The sequence below is a fragment of the Colius striatus genome, chromosome 17 (assembly GCF_028858725.1).
Source record: "Colius striatus isolate bColStr4 chromosome 17, bColStr4.1.hap1, whole genome shotgun sequence".
In the NCBI taxonomy this organism is placed as follows: domain Eukaryota; kingdom Metazoa; phylum Chordata; class Aves; order Coliiformes; family Coliidae; genus Colius; species Colius striatus.
In genome coordinates this window covers 16,894,164-16,905,709 of record NC_084775.1, presented here as the reverse complement: position 1 = coordinate 16,905,709, position 11,546 = coordinate 16,894,164, and the positions used below count along the sequence as shown (strand labels likewise).

Here is an 11,546-nt window from a genome sequence, read left to right as displayed (position 1 = left end):
AACCTTTATTCCCCTCAGAACCCCACAAAAAAACACTTTTCCCCTCAACACTCCACCAAACCCCCACTTTTCCCCTCAGAACCCCACCAATCTCCACTGTTCCCCCTCAGCAGACAACCAACCCCACTCTTTTCTCCTTAAAGCTCTACAAAAACCTTTATTCCCCTCAGAACCCCACAAAAAAAACACTTTTCCCCTCAACACTCCACCAAATCCCCACTTTTCCCCTCCAAGCTCCTCCAAATTCCCACTTGTTCCTCAGAAATTCACAAAACCCCTCACTTTTCCTCTCAAAACTCCACCAAAACTCCACTTTTCCCCTCAGAACCCCATTAAAAACCCACTTTGCCCTCAAAAACCCACTGAATCTCCACCTTTCCACTCCAGACTCCACCAAATCCCCACTTTTCCCCTCAGAACCCCACCAATCTCCACTGTTCCCCCTCAGCAGACCACCAACCCCACTCTTTTCTCCTTAAAGCTCTACAAAAACCTTTATTCCCCTCAGAACCACACCAAAAAACCACTTTTCTTCTCAACACTCCACCAAACCCCCTCTTTCCCCCTCAAAACTGCACCAAACCCCCACTTTTCCCCTCAAAACTCCAGTAAAACCCACTGTTCTTCTCAACACTCCACCAAAACCCCACTTTTCCCCTCAGAACCCCACCAATCTCCACTTTTCCCCCTCAGCAGACAACCAACCCCACTCTTTTCTCCTTAAAGCTCTACAAAAACCTTTATTCCCCTCAGAACCCCACAAAATCCCCACTTTTCCCCTCAACACTCCACCAAACCCCCACTTTTCCCCTCAGAACCCCACCAATCTCCACTGTTCCCTCTCAGCAGACAACCAACCCCACTCTTTTCTCCTTAAAGCTCTACAAAAACCTTTATTCCCCTCAGAACCCCACAAAAAAAAACACTTTTCCCCTCAACACTCCACCAAACCCCCACTTTTCCCCTCAGAACCCCACAAATCTCCACTTTTCCCCTCAACACTCCACCAAACCCCACTTTTCCCCTCCAAGCTCCTCCAAATTCCCACTTGTTCCTCAGAAATTCACAAACCCCCCACTTTTCCTCTCAAAACTCCACTTTTCCCCTCAGAACCCCATCAAAACCCCACTTTCGCCCTCAAAACCCCACCGAACCTCCACTTTTCCACTGCAGACTCCGCCAAGCCCGCGCTTTTCCCCTCAGAACCCCGCCAGTCTCCAGTTCCCCCTCAGCAGACCACGCCCCCACTATTCCCCCCCCCCCAACCTGCAGAGAGGCCAGTGCAGGGCTGCCAACGCGCTGAGCCTCAGATCGAACTTCCCGCTGCCGCCGCCCTTCAGCCAATAAGAAGGGAGGAAGCGATGACAGACACGGCGCAGCCAATGGGCGGGCGAGGATCGCAGGCGGCACCTAGTAACGACGCCGGGCCCGCCTTCCGTGGTGAAACTCTCGCTCTGATTGGCGGAGGGGCGGTGCCGGGGTGCAGTGCGCATGCCTGGAAGCGCGGCCGTGAAGGATCCGGCGGAAGCGGGAGGTGAGCTGAGGGGGACCCCGGGGATTGGGGGGGCGTGAGGGCAGCTGAGGGGGACCCCGGGGATTGGGGGGGCGTGAGGGTAGCTGAGGGGTCCTCGGGGATTGGGGGGGCGTGAGGGCAGCTGAGGGAGACCCTGGGGACTGGGGGGGGTGAGGGCAGCTGAGGGGGACCCCGGGGATTGGGGGTGTGAGGGCAGCTGAGGGGGACCCCGGGGATTGGGGGGCGTGAGGGTAGCTGAGGGGTCCTCGGGGATTGGGGGGGCGTGAGGGCAGCTGAGGGGGACCCCGGGGATTGGGGGTGTGAGGGCAGCTGAGGGGGACCCCGGGGACTGGGGGGCGTGAGGGTAGCTGAGGGGTCCTCGGGGATTGGGGGGGCGTGAGGGTAGCTGAGGGGGACCCCGGGGATTGGGGGTGTGAGGGCAGCTGAGGGGGGCCTCAGGGATTGGGGGGGTGAGGGCAGCTGAGGGGGACCCCGGGGATTGGGGGGGCGTGAGGGCAGCTGAGGGGTTCCCGGGGACTGGGGGGCGTGAGGGCAGCTGAAGGGGACCCTGGAGATTGGGGGGGCGTGAGGGCAGCTGAGGGGGGCCTCGGAGATTAGGGGGGCATGAGGGCAGCTGAGGGGGACCCCGGGGATTGGGGGATGTGAGGGCAGCTGAGGGGGACCCCGGGGATTGGGGGGCGTGAGGGCAACTGAGGGGGACCCCGGGGATTGAGGGGGCGTGAGGGCAGCTAAGGGGTCCCCGGGGACTGGGGGGCGTGAGGGCAGCTGAAGGGGACCCCGGAGATTGGGGGGGCGTGAGGGCAGCTGAGGGGGGCCTCGGAGATTAGGGGGGCGTGAGGGCAGCTGAGGGGGACCCCGGGGATTGGGGGATGTGAGGGCAGCTGAGGGGGACCCCGGGGATTGGGGGGCGTGAGGGCAGCTGAGGGGGACCCCGGGGATTGAGGGGGCGTGAGGGCAGCTGAGGGGTCCTCGGGGAGTGGGGGGGCGTGAGGGCAGCTGAGGGGGACGCCGGGGATTGGTGGGGGTGAGGGCAGCTGAGGGGGGCCTCAGGGATTGGGGGGCGTGAGGGCAGCTGAAGGGGGCCCCGGAGATTGGGCGCGGGTGAGGGCAGCTGAGGGGGACGCCGGGGATTGGGGGGGGTGAGGGCAGCTGAGGGGGGCGCCGGGGATTGGGGGGGGTGAGGGCAGCTGAGGGGGGCCTCGGGGATTGGGGGGAGTCAGGGCAACTGAGGGGTCCCCGGGGACTGGGGAGGCGTGAGGGCAGCTGAAGGGGACCTCGGGGATTGGGGGGTTGAGGGCAGATGAAGGGGACCTCGGGGATTGGGGGGGGTGAGGGCAGCTGAAGGGGACCCCGGGGATTGGGGGGGGTGAGGGCAGCTGAGGGGGGTCGAGGGGTGTGAGGGCAGCACAGGGGGGCCCAGGGAGGGAAGGGGGGTGTTGGAGATCCTGCTGTAGGCTTCCTTTATGGGGTGCTGGGGGTACCCCTCATTAAGAGGGGTGGGTCATGGGTCCTGCCCTGGCGTTCCCTATTGATGGGGAGCTGGGTTAGGAGTGCTATAGGGTGCCCTATTAATGGGGGATAGGGTTAGGAGTGCTATGGGATGTCCTATTGAGAGAGGGCTGGGTTAGGGGGGTTACCCTATTGATGAGGTGCAGATCTAGGGGTGCTGTGGGGTGCCCTATTGATGGGGGGCTGGATTAGAGGTGCTATAGGATGCCCTATAGATAGAGGGCTGGGTTAGGGGTGCTCTAAGATGCCCTATTGATGGGGGCTGGCTTAGGGGTGCTATAGGATGCCCTATTGATGGGGGCTGGCTTAGGGGTGCCCTATTGCTGCGCGCCGCCCTCCGCTCGCCCTGCGCCCCCCTGCGCCTGCTCTGCCGCGACTTCCACGCCGAGGAGCTCTCCGTCTCCACCGTCGTCTCCCTGCTGGACTCCCTGGAGCCTGCTGCCGTCCGCAGAGTTGTTTTACGCTTCAACAACCTGGGGCTGGCGGGGCTGTGCGAAGTGCTGCCTCACCTCGGCCGCTTCCCCGCGCTGCGCAGCCTCAAGCTGCCCTACAGCAACCTGGACGTGCGCCGCACGGCCCCCGGGCACGGACGCCGGCATCCGCTGCTTGGCCGCTCACCTCCGGGCCCTGCCTGCCCTCAAGGAACTCGATTTGTACTCCTCCAGGCTTTCTGGGAGACTCAGGCAGCTCCTGGGGTAAGCTGCCCGCTGGGGGAGGGACCCCAAAACCTTCACACGCTGCAGCGGGAGCTGTGCCGGCTGCTGGCGAGCGCGGGTAGAGCAGACGCTGTGTGGGCGACCAGCCTCCAGCGCTACGGAGCCATCGACTAGTTCAGCTTGTAGCATCCCCCCCCCAGGGAAGCTTCACCTCGGGGCGCTGTGCCGGGCTCTGGGCTGTGCCACTCGGTTATGGTGAGTTCATTAAAGCCAACCCCACCTTGCCCGATTAACCCAAGTCCTCCTGGGATGCTTGGCAGGAGGAAGTGGCAGAGCTCAGCGGAGGGGATGGAGCTCTTCTGCTTTTAATGGACCAAGGAGAGAGCTGGCTGCTGTTCTGGCACACAGGGCACTGACCAGAGAATCATTACAGATGGAAAAGCCCTTTGAGCTGCTGGAGTCCAACCCTGACCCCACAGTGCCACAGCCACCACTGAGCCACGGCCCTCAAGCACCTCAGCCCCATGGCTCTGGGACCCCTCCAGGGCTGGGCACTCCCCCAGCTCCCTGGGCAGCCTGGCACAGGGGCTGACACCCCTCTCAGGGAAACAGTTCTGCCTCAGCTCCAGCCTCAACCTCCCCTGGGGCACCCTGAGCCCCTTTCCTCTTGGCCTGTAGCTTTTAACTTGGCAGCAGAGACCGACCCTCTCAGCCACAGCCAGGGAGTCAGAGTGATCAGATCTCCTCTGAGCCTCGTTCTCTGCAGACTGAACCTTTGCCTCAGGTACCCTCATTTAGCCCAGAGCTTCCCAGTGCATCTTCTCCTCTCCCTGCAGCCCCTCAGTGTCCCTGTGGCAGTGAGTGAGGGGGCCCAGCACTGAGCACAGCCCTGGAGCTGCAGCCCCTCAGTGTCCCTGTGGCAGTGAGTGAGGGGCCAGCACTGAGCACAGCCCTGGAGCTGCAGCCCCTCAGTGTCCCTGTGGCAGTGAGTGAGGGGCCCAGCACTGACACAGCCCTGGAGCTGCAGCCCCTCAGTGTCCCTGTGGCAGTGAGTGAGGGGCCCAGCACTGACACAGCCCTGGAGCTGCAGCCTCCCCAGGGCCCAGCACAGGGGACAATCCCTGCCCTGGGGCTGCTGCCACCCCACTGCTCAGCCCAGCCAGGCTGCCACTGGCCTTCTTGCCCCCTTGGGCACTCTGCTGGCTCCTTGCCCTCGGGCAACCTCAGCCCATGGCCACATCCCTCTGAAGAACCTCCCTTCCCTCTACACACCAGCCAACATCACCACAGTGGCACCCACAGTGTGGCAGCAACACTGTCACCGTGGCAGCACCCATGGGGACACCCACACTGTGGCAGTAGCACCGTGTCACCCACCACAGCTGCACCAACCTCACCATAGCAGCACCAACCTCTCCACAGCTGCACCCACACTGCTGCAGTGGCACCCATCACCTCTGGGCTCATTTCAATTGCCAGAGACCTTTAATATCACAGTGGGGGGACCCACACACAACACCCACATCCCTGGCACCGGCACAGGTGCTGTGGCACCTCACCACAGCATCAGCCACACGGTGTGGCTGAGCACCAGCTCTGCCTCCTCCTCCTCCTCCTCCTCCTCGCCCGGGGCTATGCAATGCCCCTTCCCACCCCCTCCAAGCCTCACCCCCGCCCCGCGGCCCCGCCGCTCTCCGCCTCCCCCGCCCCTTCCCCTCCCCGCAGCAGCTCCACCAGCTCCCCCGTGAGCCGATACCTCTTCCCCTCCCACCAAAAGTGAGTCGGGGGCTGCTCCGGCCCCTGCTCGTACTCCAAGCGGGACCCCCCACTCCAGAGCCAGCGCCGAGCGCACCGGCCCCGCGCCCCCCGCCCGGCCCGGCGCCGGGTGGTACAAGCGCCCGTTCTCCGGCAGCATCACCAGCGCCTCGGGCCGGAACGGCACGGCCAGCCGCTCCCCGCCGCCGCAGAACGACAGCACGGCGCGGCGGGAGCAGGAGGAGGCTGAGGAGGAGGCGTCCGGGGGCAGGAGGCGGGTGAAGACGATGGGTCTGTGCTCGCAGCGCAGGAAGTTGCGCTCCGCGCCGCAGCGGGACACGAACGGGAATTCGCGCTCGTAGCGGCCGCTGCGGTTCGGCTCCAGCCGCGTGAAGAAGAACGTGAGGAAGGTCACGTCTGCCGGGATGGACCCTCATTAACCCGCGCCTCTCCTTAATTAACAGCCCCCCCTTTTAATTAAGCCGCATCGCCGCTCGTGGTTAGCCCGCTGGGAACGGCCGCTGCGGTGCTGCGAAGGGAGGGTGAGGAAGAAGAGGAGGAGGAAGGCAACGTCTGCTGGGATAAACCATCATTAACCCCTTCCCACAATTAACCTCCAGCGCTCCTAATTAACCTAACCCTCCTAATTAACCTCCAGCCCCCTAACTAACCCTCAGTCCCCCCATGATTAACCCACTTGGAACTGCTGCAGTGCTGCGAAGGGAGGGTGAGGAAGAAGAAGATGAGGAAGGCAACGTCTGCTGGGATAAACCATCATTAACCCCTTCCCACAATTAACTCCGTGTGCTCCTAATTAACCTCCAACCCTCCTAATTAACCTCCAGCCCCCCTAACTAACCCCCAGTGTCCCCATGATTAACCCACTTGGAACAACTGCGGTTCTAAGGGAGGGTGAGGAAGAAGAAGATGAGGAGGAGGAAGGCAACGTCTGCTGGGATAAACCATCATTAACCCCTTCCCTGAATTAACTCCCTGTGCTCCTAATTAACCTCCAATCCCCCTAATTAACCTCCAACGCCCCTAACTAACCCCCAGTCCCCCCATGGTTAACCCCCTCAAAACAACCACTGCGATTCTAAGGGAGGGTGAGGAAGAAGAAGATGAGAAAGGCAACGTCTGCTGGGATAACCCCTTCCCACAATTAACCCCCAGTGCTCTTAATTAACCTCCAACCCTCCTAATTTAACCTCCAACCCTCCTAATTAACCTCCAACCCTCAGTCCTCTCATGATTAAACCTGCTCAGAACAACCACTGCTAAGGGAGTGAGGAAGAGGAAGGTGATACCTGCCAGGATGGACCCTAAGTAACCCCACTAATCAACCCCTAAACCTCCTAATTAACTTCCACCCTCCTAATTAACCCCCAACTCTCCATAATTAACCCCAACCCTCCTAACTAACCCCCAATTCTCCATAATGAACCCTCCCATAGAGGCTGCCAGGGTTCAGCTCCAGGTGAGTGAGGAAGGCAACTTTAATTAATCTCACACCCTCCCCTAATTAACACCGGAGAAAGGGGGGTGTTCCTTAATGGGAAAGCGATTTGAAGGGGCTGAGGGAGGTTTGGGGGGGAGTAGGGATCAGTGTTACCAAGTGCCTGGGAGCAATTAAGGGCAGGAAGTGGTTAATTAAGGTGGTGATTAATATGCAAATTAGGTTGAGAGGAGGATGTTTTGGCACCTACGAAGGCCATGAAGGGGATGAGAGTATCTTCTCCCCACCCCACAGCCCCCCAATACAGATCAGACCCCAAATAAAGATGAGTCTCTAATTAAAGACCCTAATTAAGGCTAAAACGCTACTGAATGGTGATGGGGAGGAGGGATTTTGGGGTGATTTGGTTTTTTTGGAGGGGTTCTGAGGAGATTTGGGGGGGTTGGGGGGATTTTGATTGTTTTTGGAGAGAGTTGGAGGGGATTTGGGGTTTTTTGGGGATTTGGGGGCTTTTGGGATTTTTGGGGGATTTATTTTGGGGGGACTGGAGAGGATTTGGGGGTTTCTGGGGGGCTTTTGTGTTTTTTGGGGTGATTTGAGGGGATTTGGAGACTTTGGGGATTGTTTGGGGGGATATTTTGGGGGGTTTGGGTGGATTTGACATTTTTGGGGGGGTTGGAGAGAATTTGGGGGCTTTTTGGGGGGGATTTGGGAGGTTTTGGGATGCTCTGGGGGGATTTGAGGGGGATTGTTGGGATTTGGGGGCTTTTGAGGTCGGGGGGAGTTGGGGTTTGGTTTTTTGGGGGGATTTGGGAGGCTTATTTGTGGGGGTTTTAGGGTGGGATTTGGGTCTTTGGAAGGGGTCAGAGAGGATCTGGGGGATAATTTGGGGAGGATTTTGGTTTTTGGGGGCATTTTGAGGGGTCATTTTTGAGGGGGAGGATTTGGGGGGATCCCAGTACCTTTGAAGCAAGTGATGAAGTTCTTCACTTTGGTGTCATCCAGGAAAAGCTGCAGAAAAAAAGGGGAAAAGCCTCAAAATCCCAAAGCAGGTGCAAGGGCCAAATGGGATCTGGCTGGGATCCATCCAGGGGCCATCCAGGCTCTGCCCTGGGTCCATTTACAGTCTTTTTATGGGGGTTTTGTCCAGGATCCGTTTTGTCTCTGGGCTGGGATCCATCCAGGTTGTGTCCTGGGTCCATTTAGAGCCTTTTGGGGAGGGGGGGGTTTGTCTGGGATCCATCCAGGCTCTGCCCTGGGTCCATTTAGGGTCTTTTGGGGGGCGGGGGTTGTCCAGGATCTGTTTTGTCTCTGGGCTGGGATCCATCCAGGTTGTGTCCTGGGTCCATTTAGGGTCTTTTTGGGGAGGGGTTATCAAGGATCTGTTTTGTCTCTGGGCTGGGATCCATCCAGGTTGTGCCCTGGGTCCATTTAGGGTCTTTTTGGGGGGGGGTTGTCCAGGATCTGTTTTGTCTCTGGGCTGGGATCCATCCAGATTGTGCCCTGGGTCCATTTAGGGTCTTTTTGGGGGGGTTTATCCAGGATCTGTTTTGTCTCTGGGCTGGGATCCATCCAGGCTGTATCCTGGGTCTATTCAGAGCCTTTTGGGGAGGGGGAGGTTGCCTGGGATCCATTTGGGATCCATCCAGCCTCTGCTCTGGGTCCATTTAGGTCTTTTTGGGGGAGACTGTCCAGGATCTGTTTGGGTTCTGTGCTGGGATCCGTTTGGGATCCATCCGGCATCCATCCAGCCTCTATCCTGGGTCCGTTGAGGTCTTTTTTTTGGGGGGTTCTGCCCAGGATCCATTGGGGATCCTCTCGGATCCTTACAGACACCCCTTTAACCCTATAGACACCCACATATATCCCTAGAGACATCCCATAACCCTACTGACACTCATACAGACACCCCCTTAACCTTACAGACACCCCCTTAACCCTATAGACACCCACATATATCCCTACAGACACCCCCATAACCCTACTGACACTCCTACGTACCCCTAGAGACACCCCCATAACCTTACAGACACCCCCTTAACCCTATAGACACCCCCATAGATCCCTATAGGCATCCCCCATAACCATATAGGCACCCACATATATCCCTATAGACACCCCCATAACCCTACTGACACACACACACGTATCCCTATAGACACACACATGACCATACAGACACCCCCATAAGTCTGTAGGCACCCACATATATCCCTATAGGCATCCCCGAAGCCTATAGACACCATATATATCTCCCCATAGCCTTCTCATAGCCCCTATAGCCCCTTCATAGCCCCCCATAGCCTTCTCATAGTCCCTGTAGCCCCTTCATAGCCTCCTCAGAGCCCCTATAGCCCCTTCATAGCCCCCCATAGCCCCCATAGCATCCTCATAGCCCCTATAGCCCCCTCATAGCCCCCCATAGTCTCTTCATAGCCCCTATAAACCCCTCATAGCTCCCATAGCCCCCCATAGCATCCTCATAGCCCCTATAGCCCCCTCATAGCCCCCCATAGTCTCTTCATAGCCCCTATAGCCACTATAAACCCCTCATAGCTCCCATAGCCCCCCATAGCATCCTCATAGCCCCTATAGCCCCTTCATAGCCCCCCATAGCCTTCTCATAGTCCCTATAGCCCCTTCATAGCCCCCCATAGCGTTCTCATAGTCCCTATAGCCCCTTCATAGCCCCCCATAGCCCTCATAGCCCCCATAGTATCTTGGTAGCCCCCCATAGCCTCAGCATAGCCCCTACAGCCCCCCATAGCCCCCTTATAGCCCATATAGCCCGCCGTAGCCCCCCGCAGTCCCCCACTGACGGGCTCCAGAGGGAACGAGCAGCACCGGCCAGACGCTTTTTATTCACACGCCGTGGGGGGAGGGGCGGGGGGTGGTGCCTCTGGACCCCTCCCCCCAATCTGGATCCCCCCCCCCCCCACGCCCCCGGCCCACGCGCGGGGAGGGTCCCACAGCCGCGGGGGTGGGGGGACTCGGGGAGATGCTCGGAGTCGGCTTCATAATAAATAAAAGGCTGAAACGGAAAAAAAGGGAGAAAAAGGGGAAAAAGAGAGAGGGGAAATACAAAAGCTGAGGGGGGGAAGGGTTAAATGGGAACAGAGGAAGTGGGGACCCCTCCCGGCCCTGGGGGACCCCCCCCACACACCGGTGTCACCCCCCACTCTCCCCCTGTGCCCCCTCCCCCCCACGCCTGGCAGTGAGCAGAGCTGGGAGGTAGCGCTGGGGGTCCCCCCACCCCGGGACCCCCCTCACCCTGTGACATCCACCTCGGGGACCCCCTGTGCCTTGGGGATCCCCCCTCACCCTGGGGACACTCTGCGCCTTGGGGACCCCCCCACCTCGGTGACACCCACCTTGAGGACCTCCCCCTGGGGACACCCATCTTGGGGATCCCCTCTCCCTACTTTGGGGACACCCCCACCTTAGTGACACCCACCTTGGGGACATCCCCCTCAACTTTGGGGACCCCTCCCACCTTAAGGACTCCCACTTTGGGGACCCCCTTCCTTGTGACACCCACCTTGAAGACTCTCCACTTTGGGGACCCCCCCCCTTCCCCTCCATGGACCCCCAACCCCGAGGAGAAATCAGCATCTGGGTTGATAATTAGGGGCTTCTAATTAATAACTCTCTTTATACATCTCTGGACTCTGATGGGTGTCCTGTCCCACCCCACCCCCTCCCCACCCATGGGTGCTCCTGGGGTGCCCCCTCCCCTGTGGGTGCCCCCCACCCTCACCATCCCATGTCACCCGAAGGCACTTGGGGGTGGCTTTGGGGGGCACCTGCCAGTGCCAGGTGGGTGGGGATGGGGGAGATGAGGGCACTGGGGGGTCCAGGAGGGGGTGTTGGGTGCCACTGGGGGTGGGTGGGTGCTGGAGGAGGTGATGGGCACCAAGGTGGGTGCAAGAGGAGCAGGAGGAGATGATGGGTGCCAAGATGGGTCCAGGAAGACCAGGACAAGATGAGGGGAGCACCAAGATGGGTTGGGCAGGGGGAGGTGATGGGCACCAGAACGGGTCCAGGAGAAGCAAGATGGTGCCAAGATGGGATGGGCAGGAGCAGGAGAAGATGGTGGGCACCAAGATGGGTCAAGCTGGGCAAAGAGATGAGGGGCACCAGGACTGGTTGGTCAGAACCAGGAGATTGAGGGTGCCAAGGTGCATCCAGGAGAAGCAAAGGTGATGGGGGCCAAGATGAGCTGAGCAGGGCCTGGAGAAGGTGATGGGAGCCAAGATGGGCTGGGCAGGACCTGGAGAAGGTGATGGGGGCCAAGATGAGCTGAGCAGGGCCTGGAGAAGGTGATGGGAGCCAAGATGGGCTGGGCAGGACCTAGAGAAGGTGATGGGAGCCAAGATGGGCTGGGCAGGACCTGGAGAAGGTGATGGGGGCCAAGATGAGCTGGGCAGGAGGAGATGAGGGGCACCAAAACCAAGCAGCGATTCCAGATGCCAAGATGAGCTGGGCTGGACCAGAAGAGATGATGGGTGTCAAGATGTGTCTTTCAAAGCTGAGATGATGGGTCCTGTGGTGGGTCCAGCAGGGCCAAGCAGACATGGTGGTGCTGAGACAGGTCCTCTGGGGCCAGGGTCAGGTGAGATGGGTACAACGCTGCCAG

General features: G+C 59.7%; 1 protein-coding gene and 1 long non-coding RNA gene across 2 annotated transcripts; one reads left to right on the top strand and one right to left on the bottom strand.

Annotated features, from left to right (window-relative positions):
• The first annotated feature begins 1,492 nt into the window (after positions 1 to 1,492).
• Positions 1,493 to 3,992, top strand: LOC133627083 (uncharacterized). Its single transcript, XR_009819930.1, has 2 exons — positions 1,493 to 1,534; positions 3,354 to 3,992. It is a non-coding gene; the product is annotated as an uncharacterized LOC133627083 (long non-coding RNA).
• A 1,175-nt stretch (positions 3,993 to 5,167) lies between these two features.
• LOC133627011 (UPF0598 protein C8orf82 homolog) lies at positions 5,168 to 10,375 on the bottom strand. The gene is made up of 4 exons (XM_062009655.1): positions 10,365 to 10,375; positions 7,873 to 7,919; positions 5,510 to 5,871; positions 5,168 to 5,182 (listed from the first exon to the last, which is right to left on the bottom strand). The coding sequence occupies exons 1-4, from the start codon at positions 10,373 to 10,375 to the stop codon at positions 5,168 to 5,170; spliced, it is 435 nt and encodes a 144-aa protein (XP_061865639.1).
• Positions 10,376 to 11,546: the final 1,171 nt, after the last annotated feature.